This window comes from Dufourea novaeangliae, unplaced genomic scaffold (genome assembly GCF_001272555.1).
Source record: "Dufourea novaeangliae isolate 0120121106 unplaced genomic scaffold, ASM127255v1 scaffold162, whole genome shotgun sequence".
In the NCBI taxonomy this organism is placed as follows: Eukaryota; Metazoa; Arthropoda; class Insecta; order Hymenoptera; family Halictidae; genus Dufourea; species Dufourea novaeangliae.
Genome location: NW_015374046.1, coordinates 1,643,772 through 1,671,286, shown reverse-complemented (window position 1 = coordinate 1,671,286; position 27,515 = coordinate 1,643,772). Strand labels below are relative to the sequence as shown.

Here is a 27,515-nt window from a genome sequence, read left to right as displayed (position 1 = left end):
TGGCAGCAAAGTACAATGGACAACTGCAATTTTCTTGATTTTCATTACTTCACATAAATAGACTGTAAATAATGTTTAGTCTATTTAGTTAAAAAAGTGAAAATCGACAAAACTGCAGTTGTCCTTTGTACTTTGCTGCCGTCGAATTGTATGATTTTGTGTAGAATAGTTTTTGCAGCCATACCTCTTACAATAATTGCATGTCCAAGTATGTTTATTATTGTTCCTTTGTCAAGAGATACAATAAATTCCAATAAAATACAGTCTTTCTAAAATAAATTGTCTAACTCATCGGACACGTCTTGCTGTTTCAGAGCGTATGAAGGAACTAATTCGTTTTCTCTATTTCTGCACTTCCATCGCAACTTCTCAAAAGAGCCGCAGAAGTTTTGTCAGGTAGAAAAAGAACCGCGAGTGAAAAAGAAGTAGGAAGTGAATCGAAAACGTAAGTCAATATTTCTGCGGCGTCTCAACCCAGCCGTTTCCATAAAATGTCACAAACCTCGGTCACGTCTTGACTTACACGGACAGTTCCGTCACTGTGTGCGTGTCAATTTCGGGACCTCATGTCCCTTCCACTGACTCTGTCACTACGTGCGTGCGTGTTGCGCTCGAGACGGGTCAGAAATGACTCCGACACCGTAGTCGGAGGGTTTAAAAAACGGATCGTTGATTCGAAAATTTCTGAAAGTCCTATTGAACTTGTAATTTTACCTTATAGTCCATTTGCTCCGAACAATTGAAGACATACACCATTTGACCTAATGCTCGTCCTAAATCTTTCGTGGTTTCCGTTTTTCCTGTTCCTGCGGGTCCTGCCGGTGCACCTCCCATTATGAGATGCAACGATTGCGTTAAAGTGATATAACATCTGTCGGTTAACGGTGTTATCACCAACCGCGGAACATTTCCTAAATATTCGTGATTGTATCTGAAGGTTGCGTCACATATATCGGCGTAACAATCGTGAGCTTTATCGTCCCATCTGTTAGTTATTTTATGATAAATGTTAGTAATGGAAAGCTCACGAACATCTATAGAAGTAATACTATATCCCACTTTTAAAGGCCCCTAGGTACCAAATGTCATGTATCAATAGATATGTCATTTATTCAGCTGCAAGATGAGCTGTATTATGTGAGTTAGTCGAATTTTAGACACGATATAGAAAGTATTAAATACAGTGTACGTGGAAGTACAAATCCGCTCTGCTTTACTCTACGGATTTGAACTCGATCAAAAAGCAAAAGGAACAGCACCGAATGTACATGAAATATTTCAGAAAGATGATCTTAATGATCATAAAGAACAATTTCGATTTACAAAATTTCGACCTAGTATCTGATGATACTATATTTAATTCCACCCAAAAACTAAATGATACCAAAGAAACAAAAGATAGACAAATAAATTAATTTTTCAAACACATACAACGACTTTTTTTTTTAGATCCACGTTGATGAAACATTTTTATTCTTTAATTGGATGAGCACTATTTATATTTAAAATTTTGAACCACCGTTTGATCTATCTTTCTGTATACTTTCAACCACACATGCTTACACTCAACATGAAGACAAATTCAATGATATTTAACATATTAGAACCAAAAATATTTTTTTGTATCAATTAAATTTCTCACCGATGCCTGAGTTGAGATTGCCATTGAAAACTAGAAGAATTTTCCGCTTTCATTGCGATCATCTTCGCGACAACGTCCCTAGCGTGCACATCTATCGTGCAGATCGTCATAATTTTCCTTCTATCGTTTTCATTTAACTCTCCGCAAAGTATAGTAATTAGGGCGTTCAGCTGATTTATTTGTTTCCGTTGATAATCTTTAAACGCATTTTCGAAACCCTCTTCTAGTCTCATAAAGGCCATGTTCACTTCGGTTGTCCACCAAATTTGACTGCCACAAAGGGCTGGTTGAGCTTGGTGATCAAAGATCCACACTTCCCTGGGTTTTTCGTCGTAATTACCTACGGCTTGAGATATGAGATGCCTTACTGTCCTTTTCATTGCATCTGTCACGTTATTCAACCAGTTTTCTACCTGAAAGTCCAAATAACATTAATGGATGATCATTTATATCTTTTTCTACTATGCAGATTGTTCGGTGTAAAAATTCACATATCGTGTTCTTCAGTGTATAAATACAGAATGTTTCAAGTTGTAATACTGAATTAAAAGAATTATATAAACATCCTATTTTCCACACCTATAAGTGTTAAAATATCCTATTCTCAATAATTACACAGTTATGATATATATATATAGTACGAGGCGATAATAAGATTAACCATACGAACCTGGTAATGTTTTATCCAACATGTGCTATTTTAGTGTAAAATAGAATAACAATACCGTTTCTTTGAAACAAAAACTTACAATTACAAGTATTAAATATTATACAAAAGTTCATCCAAACAAACTGATAGGCCACTAGATATTTATTCCGTGAAAAACAGCAAAAACTATGTTTATTAATATTTATATAGGGACATTCCACGAAAAATCGACCAGTGTTTGCACTGGATAGTACCCACGCGAAATTGGGGTGGGAGTAAGTCATTATTTTGCTAGTATTACATTTGTTTAGAAAATACAGGTTAAATACGATAAATAGTGTCAGAGATATAAATTTCTACAATATATTTTCACGAAAATGAGTAGGAATCGCAAAGTTAAAAGTTCTGTATCTCTTAAACAAATACGAACCCCCCCTCCTAATTCCACGTGGACTACATCATATTTTCATTTTGAGCAAAATCTCAGACCTCGAGGGAAAAAAATGATCGATTTGGTGTGGAAAAACCCCTATCCGTTGCTGGACACCCTGTATGTACCGACTAGAGGTGTAGGATTAAAGAGTTTCGATCTAACGACGATATTTTCAACTATCAAAATTGATACTTAATTAAAATACCTTTCCACTGCAATCACAAGATCCGTAAAGTGTCATCGTTTCACCGTCTTTAGCGACCATTACAATTGCGAACTTCGTTGGTTTGTCACCGTCCATTTTCCATTGTAACTTCGCAATGGAATCGTACAATTTTGACAAGTGCTTACAAACCAGTTCAGGATTATTGCCTTCAAAATAATTGAATCATTATTTCAATTTCTTTATCATCAGAGTAAGTTCATCACAAAAATACCGTTTTCAAACACAATTGTAACAATAATTTGTTTGTAAAAATATTGACAGAAAAATTATGAATATATACAAATTCCCAGATCAAATAATGAATTCCTAGTAGTTAACTGAAGAATGATAAATACGGCGAAGTTTCTTTACCATTGCTCAAGATATCAAGGAGATCAGCTGCAGAAATAAAATAAAATCTCGGATAAATTAATCTTTTTGTTTCCAAATAATCGGCTAGTGCTTTTTCGCAGAAATTCAACTGAACTTGTAATTCTTCTAGCTTCTCTAACAGTTTTGGACGATTAGTTGCTTTGACGATGTTTAAATTACTCAGCATTTCCCTTAACAGCTCCTTAAAACCGAAAATTAGCTTTGGTATCGAAACAGCTTTCACTATTTATAATTTAAATTTATACTTAAACACAGTATTAAACTACAGTAAAGACGCTATAATTCCGTGAAACTCGCTGGCCCTATCTTCTGTGAAAAAGGGTTAATACAAAAATTATTGTGAATAATTAAATTTTTGTATTATGTTATTTGAAACTTATGTTTTATAAAAGTGGTTTTTAAACAAATGATAGTCACGAACATGTTAACACTAGCAGTCGACAATTTCGCGCGCGACCTACGATTGGAATGGCATGCAACTTATAAAAATGGCTTGTTACCACAGAGTTCTGGCATTAAAATTGAGAATAATTATGGAAACAATTACTTTGTAATATCACACTTGTAATCATTTGTTTGAAATTGAAAATGCTTAGTTTCATGAACAAACTTGCCTCCCTATAAATGTGGAATGGCAACAATAGTTATAGATTTTAAAATAACGTAAAACTACATCAGCGGCTGGGAAAGTGTTAAATCCGAAACTATAATAAACACATAATTAAGAAGAATACTTTAAAGTCCCTGTCGATTTTTTCGAACCGCTTTGACTCTTCCGGAAGTTGGCTTCTAATATCCTCGGAGCCGATGAAAATACTTTCAAGATGCATCCATGCTCTTTGAACTTCGAACCACGCGTTAATCACGGCGTCTGCATTGCTTAATTTCTTTTGCCAATCCAAAATGTCGTCGAGGAAATATCCCACAAATTTCGAACCCAACATATTCTGTAGTTGCACCTATTACGATTCAATTATAATAAACGTAATATTTTTTTGGTCATATAGAACATCAAATGTAAACCAATTTTTCATTTTAAACTTATATTATCATTTATTTCCTTTTAAATCTATTATAGTGTACCTACCTATTGTTCTATTCCCGAGTTATGTATTAATTGTTCAAAATACGAGGGAAATTCTCGTAAAAACATCTGACACGACGGGTTATTCTTTATTCTACTTGAGAAGCGAGTTCTTCAACTGTTTACTTTATTTCATTCAGAACTGAAACGGCGGGAGTTTGGGTTCGAGGTTAATTGGGTTCGATTGTTTTCAATGTCAGAAACGAAAAGTTATCCGACCATGCATGCAATGCAGACAAAAAATTCGCTATAATGATTTATTTCTTTAACACGGTCAAGTGAAAATGATTGAAACTTGGCAGATATTTTCATCTATCTGTATACTAGATGCACAAAGAAATCGAAAACATTGGTACTATTTCTTCAACATTTTTTCAACTATTTTATCCGTCAATATTATCCTTTTCCATATGAATACGTGTAAAATTCATGAACATTAAAATAGTCACTTAGCAACCGTTTTCACGCGTATATCTAACGTTTAATAACTTGGAAACAAAACCTCGAACGCAATTTTATCATTCTTTATTTTTGTCTTATTTTCACATATAGAATTCACTGTAGGAAAGTGTCCCCATTAACTCACTTATAATTGTAGTTATTATTCAAAGAATGTTTGCTGTCAAGATTCATTAAAGCAAACAAAATATTTATGTACATACATAATGTATATTATACTCTCCTTTATAGACTAGTCGCTTAATTTATTATCAGTGGCAGTTATACCTCAAAGACAGTAATAAATATGTTTGTAAGATTCTGTTCGGTAGTGTAGATGAAAAAATATATTTAATATACTTTTTCTACACTGTATACTTTTGCTGGCATATATACAGTAAGTATAAATTTTAGATTTGATAAAACATTATTTGATAAACAGTAACGTAAAAAATTTACAAAATATTGTGCACGAATTTCTAAATATTTTTAGTCAAAGCCTAATTCATTTCGGAAGGAAAATTATTATTCGCAGAGAAGGGAGAAATCATAATATTACCTGATTATCTTCAAGGGTTTCTATAGTTTCCTCGTCGATTTTAAGAATGTTTAATTTCGTACGATCGTGTAGCTCTTTGCCAAATTCAAGAGTGCTCCAGGTATCATGAAGTTCTTTCAACACTTTCTCCATCGCCATTTCTTTTACTGATTTAGCCACGATATTTTTTACTTCTTCTTCATATTTATGCAATTGCAATTTCAATAAATCTTCCAGCGTGGTACTATCGGTCATACTAAACGCAACCTATCGATAAACAGTATTTTAGTTTCATCAACATCGACATCATTAGAATACGTTTTATGTAAAATAGAATCTATTTTGCAATTAATTTACTACGTTAGAGTACCCTGAAACCTACTCTAGCAGAAAGTTTTACAGATGTTTGGAAACGTCACTATTAGTTATGCGAATGCATAGAACAGATTCACCCATGCAGTACCCATTTGTCGAGTTTCTTTGACTTCCCAATTTGGTCTAAAATCTTAAACATTACAGACCTACTTCTACTATTTACATTTTTTGTATAATATCCAGGTATAAATGATATGTGTAACATGTATTGCCACAAAAAGTTACTAGTAAATTTTTCATAAATTTACTCCTATCATTGGCAACGTGTCGATCACTCTGTTCCGATGTTCGACATGTCAGCACTTCTTGTGGTGATTATAAAGAACGCGACGAATATGATTATTAGAATTATTTTTCATATCAAATAAGTAATTTTTTCCTATTGTAACAAAAGCAACATAAAATCTAATCGTACAAATCCGACCAGGTATGACAAGTGTAAAAAAAGTGAATAAATGATGAAAAAATATATTTGAAAAGAAGTGTTTCCTTGAAATATAATAGAAAAAGTATTGAGACATACACATACCTATCGTGTGATTTTTGAACATAATAATCAGTAAAAGGACTTTACCGACTTTTGGTATTCTAAACCAGTGTATCGTAAGTGGAATAATTATAAATTATGGCTACTTATTTTATGAACACTCTGCGTGTGTATGTGCGTGCGTGTATATATACAGGGTGTAACAAAAATGTTGCAGATCCCTGCAATGGGACATTCGTGAGACGATTTGGAACAAGTTTTTCCTTAGCAAAAATGTTATCCGAGTCTTTATTAACGAGATATTAACGAAAAACCCCGACCAATTAGAGCGCAGGTCTGATGGCCGAGTTCCCGTGCTAACGTTGGCTACGCGCTGTGAGTGGTAGTTAAATATGTTAATACACGTGTATTAAAATATACGTGAAATAGTACTCGTGTCTTAAATAAACGTGAAAATGTACACGTGTATTAAATATACATGAAATAGTACTCGTGTCATAAATAAACGTGAAAATGTACACGTGTATTAGATACACGTTAAGTAGTACACGTGTACCCGTGTACATAAAATGACACGTACTTCAGTACGTAAGAATAATTTCGCTTGGGCAATGACAAACGTGTTTTCAACGATACGGTGAAAATTAGTAAACGTACTAATTATGCAACTAATTACCCGCGTTTCAGCCATTAATTCCCTCCAATGTCTGTCTCTAATTGCTGGGTTCTGTAATTCCGCAACTGCTCTTAACGACGCCATCATGTTTCTGACTTGGGCTTCAACGTCCGCGTACAGCTCCCATGAACGTACGTCTTTGTCCAGTTCTACGAACGAAAATGTTCATGAAATTGTATAATAATAGATCTACCACAAATAATACAAATATATTATTACTAAGTTAAATTGTTTATTAATTGTGATGAGAGCGTAATTATTCTCTATGAGGTACAGTAAATAGACTCTGTTCAATAAAATCGTGTCGACGATTACACCTAAACGAAGAATGTCCGGGAAAAAATAAATGGTGTACGTGAAAGTGCAGGTGTCAGGTTATCATGCAATGTATCTGGTAAGAGGTTTAATTGCTAGAGTAGTCTTGGATGACACAGCAACGGCGGGGCATGCCCTATGGCAGCAGTGGGCAAAGTTAGCTCTCGGGAGCTAAAACATGTCCCCACCACCGTCCACCGTTACCATGGAGTGACAGAGACAAGAATCTGGGCTTCTTTGTTTCCACGAAGGCACACGGTGCGAAAGAAAGGTTGGAAGGGGAAACAGGCGCGTGAGGTACCACTACGCTGCCCAGCGCTGCCCTATAGCTTCCAGATAGTAAGCACGTATTAAAAATTATTTTGTAAATATCTCGTTAACTATTAGGTTTAGGACGTATGAAGGTTAACGTATTTATACTCAGAATTTAATACTCTATCGATCTATGGAACAGAAAATGGCTATTCCGTTAAAAAAAATCAAGGTGACAAACAAATTGTACTAAATCGTTTATAAGTTGAACAAACTTTAAAGTCGATTTTCTCGAAAACGGAGCCCTGGATGAGAAAATGTTATAACAAAATATTTTCTTCGTTTTTAACGTAGAATCACCCCCTGCCTGGTTGTACTACGATTTCCCGGCCCACCCTGTAGATAGTAAAGGGGAAGAAGATTGCTCACGTCTCAATTCTCTGAGTAGTTTCTTGCATTCTTGGTCCATCCATTCGACATCGATCTTTTTCCATGTGGTCTTTTTCCATTCGTTTAAACTCGTACTGATTACGTTCACGTAATCCCATAAGGTTTTTAGAAGCTGCATTTCTTTTTGTACTTGCTTGGTCACTTTAAACTCGGGCATTTCTTGTTCAAAGATTACCGTTTGATCCTTCAGTGCCTTCTCTTCGTTTAGAAACGTCACAACTTCTTCACGTATCTTATTTAATTTCTCATAAGGATCATTACATTGGTCGCTAGAAACAATTTGAACAAGTGTATTCATTCGGAAATCTATTGAAAAAAATATAAAACGAAGTAGATCATTTGTTTCATGGAGGAGAATTTATACTAAAATCCTGTGTATCTTGGTATTATTTACGCGATAGAAATCCCATAATACAACATTATTAACATTATTCAATTATTGTTTGAAGGATATATTTACTGTTACCAATTTACCTAAAAACATCGTTTTTATGAAATTCTTCGAGGAAATGTTGCTGTTTGAAATCGTGGTAGCTCAATCTCTTTTTCAAAAGTTCAATTTGACGAGTCATTAAAGGTTGTACGACTTGTTTGACTTGAGCGGCTACTTTTTTTAAAGATTCCCAACTATGGGGTAATTCTGTTAACCAATCAAATATTTTCGGATTCAGAACCACTTGATAGTGTTGCAGGAGCTCTATTGTTTTCTGAAAAATGGGTTGTTAAATAGAAAAAGATTTACAATTACATTACAGTTTTCAAACTCGCAATATTTTTCTAATGTATTACAGTTTAACAAAGAAGGTATTTAGTAATTATGTAGTCAAATTCTACTCCTCTTTCATCTAAATATTTACATAGATTGATATAAAGATGTCATATCCATACACAATACATCATGAAGATATTCAAAAATAGGATTTGTTCCGGTATCATGTCTAAATTTCATATAAATAAAATTATGTTGTTCATTATTTACCACTAAGAAAGATTGTTTTAATGGAGACGTAAAAGCTATATAGTCAACTTAAAAGTCTGCATTAGAAATTAATTGTAATTTACAAACGAAATGTATTTAAATTCTATCTATTTGATCAATCAGAACTGTTATTTAGAAAATCATTATTTAGAAAATATATACGGACATACTAAATATAATGTTAAATAAATATTGAAAATATTACACTGAGGTGGTGAACGAACTTTAAGGGATTAGACTACTTTGACCGATTAAAGAATACCGCCCATTTACAAATTTACTGTATAATAACGAAAAAATATTTTTATAAAAAGTTCTTCGTTAATTATGAAAGCATATATGTGAACGACACGCAAGAATTATTTTGAATTTTACCAAGTATAACAAAATCGTACGTGAAATTTTCTTTAACTACCAGTTCCTCACAAATTGTACACAGTATTTGATTACACCTTCCTCTACAAAATGAAAAACCAAATCAGCATCATTTATTTCCTGACATTTAAAACCTTATGTAAGATTCGACAGATCGATGGTTCACTGATATTCAATGCTAGTGTATGTTTAATCGCAGAACGTTTTGGACTGCGTGTTATGGCAGTTCGAACTGTGTCAATGCTTTCTGGCGTTCTAACAGTTTTTCTTGCTCCTTTATGTTTCAATTTTAAAGCGAACCCAGTTTCTTCCAACTTTTTAACCCATAAGTCAATTGCATGAACAGACGGTGCCCGCCCATGACACGGAATATTGAACTGATTGCGAAATAACCTTCGCACAGTTGTCGCATCATTTTTATAAAACGATTTAGCACAGAAAGCACGATGTGCACCTGGCCACTGTTCCATGTTTACTAATTGGCATTAAATGACTGACAATATATCATCACGTTCAGCGCCCTCACCCAAACGTGAAGTGAATAACCAAGCTTTTAAATTTCCCCGCTTCACTAACGTACCCTGCATTAGTGAAATAAAAGATATTATTTTATTTAAAGAAATAAAATAGACATTCACATGTTCTCTACGCATTCGCCTATAAAAAAAGCACATACATCACATTATGTGCACCTAGAAAACATTCAACTTTCGCCCCAAGTATTTTTTAGTATCATCAACAGTTCGCAAGATATTCAAGTGAATCGATTTGAATGGGACACCCTGTACAATTGATGAAACCATCTTGATTAATGAGGAATACTGCTGAAGCATATAAAAGTTAGGCATTTATAAAAAAACCGCACGACTTTATGGACCAATTTAATACATTTACCACTACATTACCTTAATAGGATCGAACATATCTTCTATTTCAAATTGCCGATCTCTAATTTCTTTTAAGTAGGAAATAGTCACTAAAAGCGCATCATAATCATCTTCTTGTATAGATTGCGTAAAATTTTCCATCGCTGCTTTTAAAAACTCAGCCAAATCCTCCAATCTGAAGAGTAAAAGTGAAGTTTAGAACAATTGTATAGAAGAATAATTCAAAATTAATTACATAAAAATATTAAACTCAGACAGCTTGTGTAATATATTAAACTATTTTTTTGAAGTATAGTCGATTTCACATATTTAAACTAGTTATCTGCCCATGAGTTGCTCAAAATAATCACATTACGCCTCAATGATATTGGAAAGAAAAACATATCCAGTGCCGTTTAGTGCTATTTGTCTACAACCATTTACATAGACCTAATATTTGATTCTGTGTTTTTATAAAATTATATCGAATTATATACAGTAAATATCCTTTAACTACACGGAGGGATCTGTCCGATAACTGCTCGCGATTCATATTCACTACTGGGCGGAAAGCGGAACTCCCTCTAGGACTGGTGAAGCGTATACATATATACAGGGTGCCCAGAAATAGCTTCGACTTCCGGAAATGAGGGGTTCCTGGGATGAGATGAAATAACTTTTTGCTTAGCAAAAAATCGACCGAAAAAGTATACGTCCTAAACCTAATAGTTAACGAAATATTTACAAAATAACCACTGTATTGAAATTGCTGTATTGAAGTTGAGAAGTATCAGTTCGACCATCTGTAGCTTCCAGCTAGTAAGTACGTATTAAAAACTATTTTGTACATATCTCGTTAACTATTAGGTTGAGGTCGTATGGGGGTTAAGACATTTTTACTCAGAATTTGATTTTCTATCGATCTATAGTACAAAAAGTAGATTATTCCGTTAAAAAAACAACACGGTGACCTTAAAATTTCTGAAATTCTTGATATCACTTAAGTTCCACGCCTCAAAATTTTCATAAAGTGTACCGTTAAGTCATTATTCAAGGTGATCAAGTCAGCTGAGACACCCTGTATATAAGGTTGATTCTGGCTCACGGATCCAACGGAAATATTGATCACACAATTGCATTCATAATATAAATTTATTAATATAATATAAGATAATTATATAATATAATAAGATATTATAGGATTAATCATATAAGACAACCTAATTTTCGGCTTCAACGGAAAGTTTTCACGCTATTGCACGCGTAGATGAGATACAGCTAACCTTGAACGAATAATTTGGGCATTGATGACTCAGCATATGATATTATACATCACACTTTCCGTTATATCGTCTTGTATTCTCATGCTCTTGCACGCGTATGTAAAGCGGACCTAACTTTCAGCTCCAACGGAATGTTCTCGGAAGTTCTCGAAAGTTCTCGTGCTCTTGCACGCATAGATGGAACAGACATAACCTTAAGCGAATAATTTAAAAATTGATGATTGACCATATGATATTACATTATGCAAGAGTACGAGAGTTAGTCTAATATCATATAACTCATATGCAGGGTCATCAATTTCGAAATTCGCTCAAGGTTCGGTCTGCGTCATCTACGCATGAAATAGCTCGAGAACATTCGAGTACTTCCGTGAATATTCCGTTGGAGCCGAGGGTTAGGTCTCCTTTACATTCACATGCAATGGTGCAACGTATAATATTATATGACTCATATGCTAGTCACCAATGTCCAAATTATTCGCTTAAGGTTAGGCCTGTAATTATGAATCAATTTCAATGTATCACAAAATGCAAATGATTTATTGAAGCTATTGGCTTGTTCGAAAAGTTCGTAGCATTTCGGGTATAGTATAATAGGCACATATATTATATTTTATATTTTCCGCCCGTATTTTTAACAATTAATAACTCGGAAACGAAGCCTCGAATGCAGTTTAGTCATTCTTGAGTTTCGTCTGAGTTTTGCATGTAGAATCCATCCTGCGAAAGTGTCCTACATTTTTATAAACAGTCTGTACAACTAGTACAATGAGATTAATTGAAGAATGTATATTCTAATCGTGGCTTTTACTGACGCTACGAACTTTCTGAACAACCCAATACATTTGGGATGATTCATAGAAAAGCACGAAATAAAGCGAAATCTATAAAAAGAATTATAGATAGAAGAATGTTAAAATTAATAGTAATATTGCACTTACTGTTTGGTAATAAGGTTGACCAAATACTCTTTCAGTACATTAGCCCATTTACAAATTAAGTTCAAAAGAGACTGCTTAAAAGGTTTTACGTCCAGTCTCAACCATGTACAGGCAACGTATTCGTTCGAGTTTTGATCGCAAGATTCATATAGGCTCATGAAATAATCAATTTCCTGTTTGAAGTCCGACAAGTCGGGTTTCTTCGGTTTAAAATTTTCTGGAACATAATCTGGATGTTCTGCGAGCATCTCTCTGTCTGTAGGCGATACGTACTTAGCGTACCGTAGAAAGTAGTCTAAATATTCCTGCTTGTCATCGATCCACAACCAGGAGAAAGTCTCGTATATCTGTAAGCAATTAATAAATTCTATTTTCATGTTTTCCTACTAGCACCCCTGACAGTAAGTACTCAAACCATACACGTTGACGTGGTCACTTGAGAGATTATTTATACAGAGTGTTCACCAATACACAGGGTGGGGCAATAACTATTACCACCTTAGATATCTTAGAAACTATGTATAAGGTTCACAGAAATATTTGTTTAACCAAAATTGCACAGTATGAAGAGACCCTTCCGATTGCGCTAGTAGTCTTTTTGCAGGTGGAGGTACTTTGTACATTTCAAGGTTACCTCCATTTTTTTAAATGGATCGGTATGTTTTTATTTCGGTAGAATAATGGAGGAGCTTAAACCAAATTCAACGACCTATTACATAAGACCATAGTAGGTGTTCGAAATGATGACCATCACTGTCAACGCAACACTGGATTCTTTTTATGACTGATTGACGTGCACGTCTCATAACGTCAACAAAGTTCTCCCTATGGGATTGTCAAATAAAGAGGATGAATATATTTTTACACAAATTCGTTAACAACTGTACCCACAATGGCACGTACGGTGTCTCAATTCTCCTGTCCACCAGTGACCACTTAAATACACAAATACATGTATCTATCACTACATGTGTAACAATGTAAATAGCAACTTTCAGGACTTATCAGTTACAACATTTGAAATCATTATACGCACTTCTTAAGAATTAAATTTACCTGAGCATGCTCTTTCACTTCTGCCAGAGCAAGCTTTACTCTGTTACAAGTTTCTTCCAACATAAAGACGATACCTTCCTCTTCTGCCAGATCAGTCTATGAAAACAGAAACATAATTGAGAATTTGAAAGAATTCTATACATTATGATATACAAGCAACACGCACGCACGCAAAGTGCAAACTAAGGCTATTACTTTTATCCGGGTACTGGTTAGATACCCGGGTACCAGACTATATTAATTAATATAATTTAAAGTCCCCTACCGCTGAAACAGCTTGTAGAAATTCAGTACTGTCGAAATTTCCGACAATAAAGAAATTTCCAAACTATTACAGTTAAATCTAATAGATTTTTGTACGAAAACTTAGGGTAGTGATGAGTAGGGTTGTAACGATAACACCTAATTGTAAGAAAAATTTGTATATATAAAAAAATGAAAATACTGAAATGGGACAAATTTATTTTCTTCTTTTTAAATGCCTTACAAATTTTTATTTTACTGAGAGGTTACAAAGTGAAATTACAAAATAATTAAAAATAAAGAGTAAAACAGCCGCATTGGGATCCGAACAGTCTCCTGACTGTTGCTCACGCGCTTAGGTTCCGAGCATCGCATCGAAGTTGTGAATTTTCGTCGCAGTGAGAATTGAGATTCGACGAGGATCTCCAAAGTTTCCTCATTGTTTATGTTGCCGAGTGACGTACCGAATGTTGGCGGAAAAAGGTATGCTTGTGTGTCAGAACGGTGGAACGAAAGTGGGGGACGCCGGTAGGTCATAGTGGGAGACGATGGTGCGTCGGAGTGGGAGAGTGGTGGGGGTAAACAGTGCCACGATTCACGTCACTGTGAATTTGTGTGTGCGAATGTACACCGGCGAGCAAACTCGGCTTCCGCCAGGGGATAAAGTGGCGTCAGAGAAAGGCCTCCTACCACTTAGTAAATTTATTTTAAGTACTGAAATAAATGTTAAATCGAATGTTAATTTGGTATAAATTTCAATAATTCCCGATACCAAATTTTAGGAGGCCCTTCTCCAACGCCACTTTTCCCCCTAGTGGAAGCCGAGTTTGCACGTCAGTGTACGTGTGAAGGGGAAGTGCCCCGCGTGGCAGTACGTTTAGTGGCAATATAGTTAGAGTCCACTGTATACAAATTGAGCATGAAAAAGTTTAATCTCGTAAAAGTTTAACGTAAATCTGTTCGGAATATGAAATACAGTACCGCATAATTTTCTTGTTCTTCAGCGATTTGAGGGTCGACACGCTGAATAAGTGTACCCATCTTCATCATGTCAAGTAAGAGGCTCTCAAAGAAGCTATAGAATCCTTCAGGATCATCAATTTCCAATCGTGGTCGAAAACCAATACTAGGATTCTTTGAATATACGGAATGAATAAATGGCAATCAATCTCAAATAAAAAATCATCCATAACATATGTTAAAATTAATAGTTTCATGATTAAATGATTCTTTAATTTTTCAGTGTAATACACATATTTACCTCTAGATGCAGTTGTATTTCAAACAACGGATATATGTTACCTTCGGGATCAGTTTCATCCAGTATGTAGCAAATACTGTAAAATGGTAAAAAAATTTATTTTCAAAATCACATTTTGTTTAGGAAATTAAGTACTAATCTAAAGATTTTCGGAACATAGTGAAATAAAGACTCTAACGAAGTTCAATCAAACCTTCGTTTTATTTTTAACCTGATAGATCTTTAAATAGAGAAATTGAAATTCTATCGTTTCTATTTCTATACAATTAGTGTACAAAAATGAATTTGCATAACTATTCGTACTGTAGCAATTGTATTATATATCGATTATTATCGATAAATGTTGTGTTAGGAGTTCCCATAAATTAGACAAGCTACCTACCTTGTCGATACAGCTTGGATGAGACCTTTGGAAATTAAATTGTCCACGTAGATGAGATAAGGTTCCCACTTCTCGCGTCGAAGTGCTTGCGTTTCTTCATCAACAACCTCTTCCTCTTCTTCCACCATTTCTTCTTCTTCTATCGGTAACTCCTCACTATCCTCCTCGTCCGGCCTAAAATGATTGGATAACTTATAACGAGATTTTAAATTATTAGTTCTTATCGTTCAATCTTTTGTGTATGTTCATAAGAACTCAAATACACAATTAAGTTCGTGCCTTCACGTGTTTATATAAATTTACGAATATTGCCAGGCATCCTTAAAAAATGAAATTTTATTTTTATTACATTAAATCTAGGAGTAATTATTAAGAAGTACTTAAATAAAACATAATTTACGTTCAGAATAAAACTAACATTGCCTCCCCTTTGACCTCTTCCTCCTCGCCCCTTTTTCTTTTCCATAAGTTTTTCAACGTCTACACATTCATATTCCTTACTCTTTCAACCCTTCCACCTTTTTCATGTTCCTCTCCTACTTCTTTCTGTATGCTTCCTTCGCTTACCCTGTCCTCAACCCTGTCCTACTCTCTGTTCTGTGCACCCCACTTCCCCTAGTGTCTCATCGTGCTTTACCGACCGTGTCTTTTTCCATGCTTCCCACTCTTTCTCCAGACGGCTTGGCCGTCTTCTTCCTCTTCTCCCTTCTCTTATTCACTTTTCCAACTGTTTCTTCCCTTTTTCTCACATGCACCGTCACACTTCCTTCACCCTCTCCTCACACTTTCCATCTCCAAAACTTTCTCACTCCCCTTGTCTCTCACAAAATTCTACCACTCAGAACCCTCTACTTTCTCGCTCGCTGTCTCGGAAACGAAAGTCACATTGACTATACTTTATAATGGCTCTTCTCACTTTACCTTGATACACGAGGACTCTCTTCTGATGAATCTATCCGTTCGATCTCTCCTTCTACATGATCTACAGTGCCAAGAAAGCAATGAATTTAGAAGGAACATTTCCAATAAAACCAATCGTAGTTTAATATAAATTATGATAACGTTTTTATGGCTTTGTTCTGTAATTAACATTTAACAATAACATTATCGAACCGCCAATCAGCGTTCCGATCCTGACTATGCGACTCTTGTAACGTTTGATGCGCCATAATTTTTCAGAATTTGATATTGACAGGAAATAACATTTTCCAAATTGACATGAAATTTGTAACGTAACCATAAAAGGTACTCTATTTTTATTTGCATCAGAAGATTGTGTAGAATTTTTTGAATGCAGTAGTATTAATTTTTAGTACATCGTTGGCTTTTGCACCAATATTTTGTGATATTTTTCAATTTATCTCAAAATGTAAGGGTCTAATATTTACAAGTAACTCGAAAGTTAGAGATCTGTTCGAATATATTCGAGTAATTCGAACATTTTCGAGCTGAAAATTCATTCCGTTGTTTTCAAGTAGCTCGAAAAATTCAAACACTCGACTCGACTCGAGCAATCGAACCGAGTTCGGCTCAGCTTGTAAATTACGAGTACTCGCACACCTCTAGAAATTAATATCATTTATTCAGAAAAGTCTACAGAACTTCTGGTCCAAATAGACATAGAGAACCTTTTATGATTACGTCACAAACTTCGTGGAAATTTGGAAAATATGAATCTCTGTTAAAATCAAATTTCTCAAAAATTGTGCGTGTAAGAGAAAAACGGTTTGCAAATGCGTACTCATCGATCACTACAAAAATCGCATAGTGGAGATCAAAACGTCAAAAGAAGTTGAATTTTGTTAGTTAATGTAATTGAAAACTCACCATCGCGGAATTCTGCCTCGCTCTTTTCGTAAAAAGACTCTGGCAGTAAATTAAAGAATAATTTGTAATTCTCCTCCAAAACACGTTTAAGTTCTTCAGCAGTTTCCTCGATTTCAGTGAATCTGTCTTCAAATCTATCATCCTTGTCTGCGATCGACAACAAATTTTCATCCCTCGCGTCTTTGCGATAAAGAACTGGCATCATCGCCCAGGTATACAGCCTGTCCATAATATTTTTCAAATTGTCCTGCGCTAGAAATACCCTGGCGTATAATTTTCGAACAGTTGTTAGCAGATTATCTATATACTCTGGGACATCTGAAATAGATGTATTTTAAACGATGTTATTTCGAAAATGTGTGGTTTCTTTCAGTAGTGTATTCTATCAATCACAGTGATAAAAAAACGTCATGTAAAACACAGGTAAACATATGATATGTTTTCAAGATACATCGTTGTCAATTTTCTCACTAAAGGAAGTTAAACTGTAATAATAGTTAATCTCTCTATCCACTGAAATAAAGGATCACACGTCCAAAACACTTGCAACATAAAATTTATAACTGCTTAATAACTGACACAATTGATAATTAAAACTTAATAACTCCATACCATCAGATTTCCAAGTGTAATATCCTTGGCCGTAATTAATTAATTCGTCAATTACTTCAATATCGTCTTCTATTAATTGAAACTCCACAGGAACGCTTTCAGTTCGTATTTTATTGTACCTAAGACAGATTTATTTCGAAGTTAAATAATGTTAAGTGTGCAGAATGCCTCACTTGACACCTTAAATCAGTGCTGTCCAACTTAGCTCTCGGGAGGGGCCCCTCACACGCTTGCTTCCCCTTCCAATCATTCTTTCGCACCGTGTGCCTTCGTAGAAACAAAGAAGCTCAGACTCTTGTTTATGTTACTTCACGGTAACAGCGGACGGTGGTGGGGGATGGCTGTTGGCTTGAGCCAAATTGCACAGCACTGCCTTAAATCATATATTTTTTCCAATTCACCGGCCAAAAATGATCATATATTATGCTATCCTGTCTAAGGCGATTAGACCACGTAGGAAGGAGGAGGTCGGGATGGACTAATATCCGTCCCTGGGGAGGAGCAGCAGACGCCCCTCCCTCATTGGGAGTCACAGTCAAGAGTTTTAGGGCGTTTTCCGTTGCCAGATGCGCGGACAAACACGATTAAGAAATTAAAATTATTCTGCATACGTAACAGTAAAATAAAGACACATATTTTTGAAATCCTCTAATTACAAAATGTGTTTCTGTTAAAGTACCATTTGTGTAATACATTTCTCTAAAATATGCATTTAAATAAACTTCCACAGTCTAATTATAATCTAACGATAGATAAATATGTACATTTCTTTTATTCGATTTCAATTCAAGCTCAATTTAATCCAAGGACTAGTAATCCAATAATATGTTGAAAAGTGCACGAGGGTTAAATGAATTTATCATATATCGTAGAAATGTAATACTAATCTAATTATCACTGGACCAACAATATGTTATTTGAAATAACCTATTGTATATAATACAAGAAACAATGCTTTTAAACTGTACTAATCGTACTTGGCTGTCAATAGTTAGTTATTTCATGTGGTACAACTCAATAAATAAAGTGGTCACCTATACTTATGCACATGTACACAGCATCAAATAGCAATGTTTGTTGTGAGATGTCATTTACTATTAAGTTCCTTTCAGTCATAATCTTAATCCAATAATTAGTTTGAGATAATTAGGTTGGTATTAAGTTACTAGGATATAAATTCATTTAAATATAGTTCATTTAGAGTTTGTAAAATTTAATTCACTTTAATTTAAAGTTAAAAGTCAGTGCGAGTATGTAGTTTATCTTTCAAATACATTAGGTAATCGTAATCTTACTGGACAAAATCAAATAATTAATTTTGCGCGTTAAATGACGAATGAAAATTTTCATAATCTCGATATGAAGTATAATAATAAATATTTATATTACTTACCAATTTACAATTAAATCAAGATTATAAGTACTCTTGAAATAGAACTCTGATCCATTATAAAAATCAATCGCCTCGGGTGAAAGATCGGTTCTTCTCATAATTATCATATAACGAATTTCCTTCAGCAAAGTCGTCAATTCAGGGGCAAAATTCATTTCCAGTAGATCGTCGTCTCTGACTATCAACAAAGATTTCGACAAGTGTATCTCACAAATCTCTGGCACCGTTTCTGCCCACGCAGTAAAAATCTCCTGTTCCTTGGAGCTAATAAGTGACTTAAAGAGACCAAGAAATTAATAAAATTCATTTCTTATTCATTTCACAATTCTTAAATCATATAAATTATATTTATTAAAGACTTTCATCATACTAATTGTAAGAATATTTCTGTCACAATAAATTAAATTAGTAGACAAAAATTAATGTCTAATATTGATTTGGCGTAAGAAGACCGCTCGCAATATAGATACGGTGTAATATTTTGCGCTGTGTTTGTTATAGCGAGGAACCCAATATTCTTTATCATTAATTAATCATTTCTTAAAATATAAAGACTTAAACTATGTAATTATCAAATAATAGCTTTAAACAACGATCCACTCTAACATTAGTATATTTATAATTTTCTTAATAATTACTTCCAGTTCTTCGTATTTGCTTTTCAATTCACTTTCCATTTTCGCAGTAATTAGAGGATGATCGCATAACTTCACGCATTCGACAGGAAAACGACATCTTTCGCTTAATTTCAGTAACATGCACAAAGCAGCAGATACTGGTGGGAAATACTCATTCACAACTGCGCGTGATGCTTTTGAATCTTCCTTAAAGTTTTCATCGAACAAAATCTACGATGTAAAAGGTTCAATTTTAAAGTTTGATTAAATATATTTTTCCGAGTAAAACTGCATCAAATTTTTATTTAGTTAATTATTGTTGTACCTTTACTTTACTGAAATGTTTATCGATGCCTTGAACCAAATTTTCGTAATTGTACCACAGTTGAGCCATAATTAGAGGTCTATTAGCAATTGGGCCCATCATCCAAATGAATTTGAAGACTGACTCTAAATTGTGGCAATCCGCGAATACCTGGTCGAAAATGCTTGCAAGACGTCGATCGTATTGTTCCACCTTTTTACAATTTGAACATACTTTATAATTAGTCAATGTTAATCAGCAATTCTTCAAATAATAAATTCCTTTAGTGTTTTATAAAAGTAAATTACTTTGATGAAAAATTCTTCTAAATCTTCGGTAAACTGCGTTTCATCGGGTGACAAAACATCATAAGGCGCTTCTCCAAAAAGTTGATATGCTTTTACAAATTCTTCGTAAATTTCGTAAGTCATGTTAAGCAACGATTTTCCTTTTAAGCCGGCCATTTCTATTCGCTCTAATTTTAAGTAATCCTGAGCGACGTCGAACAATGACTACAAATGAATTACAGAAATAACGTGGTATTACAAAAATATGACATTGTCTTTGATTTATGAGAATGTATGTATATTAAAAATTAAAGTGTTTAATTTATGCTTCGATCTATATTTCGATTTATATTGATAAATAAAGTAATTTTAATACTACATGTGTGTATAATCAATATTTTAAATACATAAGCTGATAATAAAGAATAAGCTTAAACATTCAGTTGATTATACATTTTTGATTTATTGACTTTTCGAAACTCTACATTACTTAAAAGAATAAACTTTAATAAAGGGACCATGATTATTTTATTTCTTATGTTAAAATGAAAACAAAAGATAGTATTTACAACTTCTACCAAACCTCGATCTCTTTAAGTCTCTTCTCGAATAATTGTATTCTCTTAAAAACTAATTTCTCGTGGAATGTCCAAGGCACAGGTTCTATAGCTCCCTTGAAGTAGTATTCTATTTTTTCTTTAAACAATCGAAATGTTTCTTGATAAAAATCAAGAAGAGGTATGACTTCTAATATTTTCTGTTTATTTTCGTCGATATCTGCTTCGAATAAAGTTGACGGATTTATGTATTTCACGGCCTGCAAAAGATGTTAAAAATTGCATAATTTCATTTAATAGAATAAGTGAAATGTTTTTTACAGCTGTTAATAATAATACAGATGTATACAAGGAAATACATACTTAACCCAGACGTGTTTCAGGAATATATACTTCACATTAAAAACTACATACCTGAGATATTAACAAATTTGAAATTTCTCGTAGTAGAGCAATCATTCTTTCCAGAGTGTAATATTTTGAGTTTGACCACATTAAACAGGCACAATGCAACAACGCTTTCAATTTCATTGCCAAATCTTTGAATTCAGAGTTTTCGATTTGTTTAAAATAATGCTCGAGAGGCTTTAAGTACAGAGTAATATCTCTTGTCTCCAATAATGCTAAAATAATAAAAACTATAGTGTAGTAATAAAAGGCATAACAAATTGTAAGTATTATGATCGTATTCATACTTCCGTTTTTTTTTTCGCACGGATAAAGATGTATACAAAATTAAATACTTATTTTATGTTTGTTCATATAAAAAATGTAACTAAATCGATAATTGTATAGAATAAAATCCACCTCGCTAATTTCAGTAGTCTTGATACGTAGGGTGTTACTATGAATATGGGACATTTTCGTAAGTTGAATTCTACAGTAACGTCTCGATGAGTGCAACGAACTCCGAATATGTTGTTGATCCGAAACCGAGCCTCTGCTTAGCATCAGTTTACTCTGTTTTGATTGGTTCCAAAGGGTGACCCCCCCTCCCAGTGGTACGAATAACGCCATTGTTCGTATCACATTCATCGAGGAATTACCGTATAAGTCACACAATATAACAAAAAGAATATTAAAAATGTTACCAAAAAAAATACTACAGGAAATATTACGAAAAACAAAATCTATTTGTAGAGTAGTTAGACATTCGACACTTTGTTTATCATTATTTAAGAACTTATTACGTACATGCAGCTACATTCTTTATTAAATTCTGGAAATACTCCAAGTAAGGGCTTTCCATTTGTTCCAAAAATACGCCCATCTTTTGTACTCTTGGATCTTTCAATTGTTGATAAAGTGATTCCATATTCTTCAGTCTCATGTTCCAGTAATCTAACTCTAAAACAATTACCAAATTAAGATAACAATAATTGAAAATAATGCATTCAAACGGTTATAAAAATGTTAGAATATCTATAATTGTATAGAACCCGTTAAATCCTCACTAATCACGGTATCTCCTGCATACAGGGAGTAACAAAAATGTTGCTTGACCCAGAAATGGAGAACTCATGAGGCGATTTGAAACAAGTTTTTCCTTGGCAAAAATGTTGTTCCAGGCTTTGTTAATGAGATATTAACGAAAAACCCCGACCAATCCGAGCGCGAATCTGCCGGCGGAGTTCCCGCGGTAGCGTTGGCTACGCGTTATACGACGGATGAGATACGACAGGCGGAGGAGCCGCGGTGACCCCTCGTGTCGTCACATTGGGGGCGTCACTCCTATCGCGGCCAGTTCAACGGAGGAAACTGTCGAGTGGTGGCTCCTCGACACTGTCTGCGGAGGGGAAGGGACGGTTAAACTCCGCCCCAGGGTGGGGGGCTTAGACTCCTCCGTCATAATATGTGCTCTTCCTCCTTCTGGGGAGGAGCATGGGCAGGACCGGCTACGGAAGCGTGCGGGGGGCGATGCTCGCAGTCGGCCTGATGTCCGAGTGAATTACCGAGGAGTTTTAGTGGGGTAAGAATCCCACACAGACCGTCTCCGCCCCCAGCGGAGGCGGTACGCCTTCTGAAGGTTTGTACCCGAAAAAAAATGCGTAGGAGCAAGAGAGAGAAGGAATGAATGAGTTGGAAATAATGGAATGAATGAAGGGAATGCATGTAAAACCGGAAGTAGTCGGGCGAGAAATAGAATAAACCTTGGCTATAAGTTAAGAATGTAACCTCGAGTAACTTTCGGTAGCGCCTTTATTCATACGCCTAGCGCCGGGCATCAACGACTTGGGGTAAAAAATTATGGGTGCTAGGAAAAAACGGTTTGCAGATTCGTATTCTGCTCATAAAGATCTATCAGAGGCACCTATTAAAGGATACCAGGTCGAAGAAAAATAAAATTTGTTACACAGTGATATTTTAATCGCTGAAAAAATAACAATATTTTGAATGAACAAAATTAATAGTATACATCCTAGGTTAATAAATGTTATGTTAACTTATTTCAGAAAAATCAGAGACAATCAAATTACCAGATCGGTCTGGTACGGGTGGTCCATCCTTCTTAGTAAATTCTTCATTAAGGATCTCACTAAGTTGCGTTGCCCACTTTATTACGATTTTCTCTATATCGCTCTTCAATTCTAACGTTTTTGCGTCCGTTTTATCCACGTAATCTTCCTGGAGAATATCCTCAATGCCCATCGGCATTGGAAGCAATGTTTGTCCTGTTATTTTCCCCTTGACCTAATAATTTATTTTTTATTTGCATTCAAAGACATTTCTTTCAACATTTAGTTTCAAGGAAAATTCAAGGCATACAAAATGAAATAATTTTTATAAGCTTGGACCACATGTATTTTTGTATTGGAGTAAATAAATAGATAATATCGCACACACATTTTTAAAATACAAGAACATCGTTTATCAATTCTTGGTCGATCTTCTACTATTAGAATTCATTTACCTGCCATATTAAAGTTCGTAGACTATAAATTTGTTTTTTTACATCTGCACGAACAACCTCCGGCCAGCCAGCATGATTTTTTGGATTCGATAAAATGGGTACGTATGCCTGAAAGAATTATATGAATTACTCTTCAATTAGGAGGGCATAATCGAGATTTCTTTTTATCTACCGACGCGAGTTTTTCAGCCATAGGCGCGGTTATCGAACAACGAAACGCGGAGGGTAGGTCCCGACCAATCACATTCGCGAGGCGAACGTTAAAGGGTCCCGAATTAGCGTACTTCGGCAATTCAGCACGCAATCGGCGGAAGACTTCTTTCAGGTTGTCGAGGTGCTCCTCGAAAGTCTTCCCCAGCACGATTACAATCAACAATAAAAAAAAAGGGCTGTACTTCCGAAAACCCCCATGCTCCGAATTGGATGAAATTTTCAAAATAGGTTTTTTTTTTACAAAAATGATGATTGCGAGAAGGATTTTTGGCGATTCGAAAAAAAGTTTCTTACCATTTGAGTATCATTCCCTACCTTACCGATATAATTTATTATAGTGAGCGAACCGTTTAAAATAAATAATCACCGTACTTAGGCATACTTTGGACAACGTAGAAAGTCGTCTGGTGTTTTGGGGGAGGGGCTGCCGCCAAATCCCCTCCCCGCCAGCCAGAAGTTTCATCAAAATCGGAGGAGAACACTTCCGTGCCTTCCCTTGTTAGTTTGTATTGAACAACCGAATGTATGTTTTTCTGCTTTCTCTCGGTGTTAATTTACAATTTACTTTCAATTTACAAAACTTTAGACCCACTGACTTCTTATAAGGAATGTATATAAATTACAAGTATAAGACTAATGTATATGGTATTATTATTTATCTTTAAACAGTTTATAGTAAACACCAAATAAGACTATAACTGTTTCGCGCATCTGGAATGAGCACAAAAGGTCTCGCGAACCCTCGATTCGCCTCTTTGATGCTTTTTGTAACGATTATTTAAGACGTTGTTAACTAAGGTAAGCAAGAGGAATATGCGCAAACAATAGTTATGGTCTTATTTGGCGTTGAGTAAGTGTAAAAATGTAGTCAATAATGAAAGATTCAATACTAACGTCCTCGACAAGAACGGCCAATTCTTCGATCGGATTCGGCGCCATGTCGCCCGGTATCAACAAGTCCTTGTAATTAGCCTCGGTGATTAGTTGAGGTGTCCTCTTCAAAAAGTACGTCAGCTTGCCCTTGCATTGCGTTATTTCTAGATACGGTACCAGGAGGCCAGCGGGTGTGACTTGCAACACAAGGATCATCTCCGACGGCGTACCAAAGAACTTTGCAATCAGATCCTAAACGTGGAAGTGAAGGATATTTGAATACTTTTAGACACGTTTAATCGATGGATTATTTTTAACAAATGTAATATTAACAAAAATTCACGATAGTGTCCAATCACTGGGACGTGTCCAACCACTGGGACAATTACCTTATACGGTAACATTGATTTACAAAGTTTCATGGCGATAAATTCGTTCTGAACGTTCAATGTTTTTAAAAGATATTGGTGCTAACAGTCTATGACAATATGTACGTATTGCGAAATAATAGAAAAACTTAAGATAAACTATCACAGTTTCAAGTCATTACAAAAATTTAGAAAGATTTCGAAATTGAATTATTACGCTATCGAAAAACGGCATTACTTTCCCATCAATGCGACAAACACTTGCCTAAGGCATTATAGATTACCGAAATAAATCACAGATACATTAGTCAACATCTGTTAATTATATGATCATGTGTTTCAAATTCTCATGAATATAGATACCATAAATAAACATTATGTATATGGTTTGTTAATCACGATAATGTAACTCAATTATTCAAAATATAAGGTCATATCTACATATGGACATTAGTCATTTAGTGTGGATTGTGGCCTACAATAATTTTCAATATAGACTGATAATGGAAGATTCCAAACAAAATGTCGGTTATGTATGTGTGCGCCTATTAAATAGAACCAAAATTAGCGGTCACCTTTTATCTAAGAGGCTCCTGCATTACGAAATGATATTTAGTAAGCTTACAACTGAATATAATACCAAACCCCAATAAAAGTCCAACGTTTAGTCTCTATTGGGTAATCACTAATGGCAAGAAATCGAAAGCAAACAAACGTGAAAGGGAATTTACTATGAAGTGGTACCGAATTCTACAAATCACTGACCATGTAATAAAACCAAGTCAACAAGTCGATCCTATAATAATTGCGGAGATAAACATTTTTTTTCTAGGTAGCTGTCGTAAAAAGGAGTAAAAACTGCCAACTTTGAAAGTCTGTATTTTTTTTTAGATTTCGAAACTAGAGAAATGATGACTTAACCCCCCCCCCCTCCATTTTCATATGGACTAGAACATATTTCTATCTGAGAAAAATCCCAGATATCATGCAAAAAAGTGATCGGCTTAGCGTGGAATGACCCAAGACCTACTACATTCAATTACATTAATAATTACATTAATATAAAATACAGTAAATAACGTCATTTTACTTAGACTGTGCTTGTAAAAATGGTAACATAAGAAAAATTACATTATAGTGTTAATCACATAAAACATAAAATATGCTCATTAACGTTTACCGGTATTTAAAAATAAATTAAAATGCAAAGCCTTAATGTCTCTACACAAGAATAAATAAACGTATGTATAACGTGTTAAAAGAATGATTCATATAAATAGTTCTTTGTCGGAAGACATTGTGGCAGCGGTGGTGTATTCTCCTTATAAGTAAGAGTAATTAGATTTCAAAAGCGATGCTAAAATATGTTTATGAGATTTTAATATATACTGAAAACGGTTTATCCCTTGAAGGTTACTAGCTATCAAAATATTATATATAATATCTTTTTTTCTTATTTTGCCTTAAATAAACTCTAAATTGCCGTAATTACACGAAGTAGATCGATATACCTTAAAATCTGCGTTTGATAACATTTTCGTCCATCTGTCAACCTTCAATTTCCTTGTGTACGTAAGATAATTATAGATATATTCGAAACGTTCATCTTCCTCCTTCTTTTCGTCTTTATCAGCCATTTTTACTTTCTTTTTCCGTTACTTATTTGGCTTTAACCTTTAATGCTACTATTCACTTACTAATTAAAATTGTGCTGCATTTTTAACAGAACAGTACCAGTCTATTTCTGACTGTATACTTACAGAAAAAATGACGATACCATACAGAAAGATATACATACAGGGTGGGGCAATAACTATGTCCACTTTGAATATTGCCGTTATTTGTAATAATATGAAAAAATGTTATGTACAAAATTTGCACGGTATACAGGGGGGAATCTTGTGACAGAAACATTTTCTGCGTGGGCGAAGGCATAGAGGAGATTTCAAGGTCATCTCTATTTTTTTTAATGGAATGCTATGTTTTTTTTATCGCGATGTGATAGCCGATGTTGAGACGACTTCAGCGAGCTATCATTGAAGGCGAGAAATCACTAACAACTCTGTATTGAAAGAAGAAGTGTTATTTCCATTTTCGTCAGCATCACTCAGAACATTTAGACTCTGTTAATTACTCTCACATTGTAATGAGTAAAGAGTTAACATACAAGTGTTAAAAGTAAAAGTCAAAGGGTATCGTAAAATTGAAGATTGGAATAGACGTATCTTTA

General features: G+C 34.6%; 1 protein-coding gene across 1 annotated transcript in view; it reads right to left on the bottom strand.

Annotated features, from left to right (window-relative positions):
- LOC107189679 (dynein beta chain, ciliary-like) overlaps window positions 1-26,922 on the bottom strand; it is a 59,718-nt gene extending 32,796 nt beyond the window's left edge. The window contains exons 1-29 of the mRNA XM_015578262.1: window positions 26,797-26,922; window positions 24,939-25,169; window positions 23,832-23,939; window positions 23,398-23,611; window positions 22,115-22,267; window positions 21,335-21,543; window positions 20,947-21,180; window positions 20,385-20,588; window positions 20,098-20,289; window positions 19,794-20,003; window positions 19,156-19,430; window positions 17,763-17,881; window positions 17,151-17,468; window positions 16,245-16,305; window positions 15,324-15,497; window positions 14,934-15,017; window positions 14,662-14,806; window positions 13,438-13,533; window positions 12,382-12,728; window positions 10,197-10,353; window positions 8,412-8,644; window positions 7,917-8,206; window positions 6,921-7,069; window positions 5,404-5,649; window positions 4,057-4,281; window positions 3,302-3,503; window positions 2,930-3,096; window positions 1,643-2,055; window positions 715-985 (exon numbers count right to left, since the gene is read on the bottom strand). Of these exons, the coding sequence (XP_015433748.1) occupies window positions 715-985; window positions 1,643-2,055; window positions 2,930-3,096; window positions 3,302-3,503; window positions 4,057-4,281; window positions 5,404-5,649; window positions 6,921-7,069; window positions 7,917-8,206; window positions 8,412-8,644; window positions 10,197-10,353; window positions 12,382-12,728; window positions 13,438-13,533; window positions 14,662-14,806; window positions 14,934-15,017; window positions 15,324-15,497; window positions 16,245-16,305; window positions 17,151-17,468; window positions 17,763-17,881; window positions 19,156-19,430; window positions 19,794-20,003; window positions 20,098-20,289; window positions 20,385-20,588; window positions 20,947-21,180; window positions 21,335-21,543; window positions 22,115-22,267; window positions 23,398-23,611; window positions 23,832-23,939; window positions 24,939-25,169; window positions 26,797-26,922 (5,853 nt within the window). The remainder of the gene's footprint in view (window positions 1-714; window positions 986-1,642; window positions 2,056-2,929; window positions 3,097-3,301; window positions 3,504-4,056; window positions 4,282-5,403; window positions 5,650-6,920; window positions 7,070-7,916; window positions 8,207-8,411; window positions 8,645-10,196; window positions 10,354-12,381; window positions 12,729-13,437; window positions 13,534-14,661; window positions 14,807-14,933; window positions 15,018-15,323; window positions 15,498-16,244; window positions 16,306-17,150; window positions 17,469-17,762; window positions 17,882-19,155; window positions 19,431-19,793; window positions 20,004-20,097; window positions 20,290-20,384; window positions 20,589-20,946; window positions 21,181-21,334; window positions 21,544-22,114; window positions 22,268-23,397; window positions 23,612-23,831; window positions 23,940-24,938; window positions 25,170-26,796) is intronic.
- Window positions 26,923-27,515: the final 593 nt, after the last annotated feature.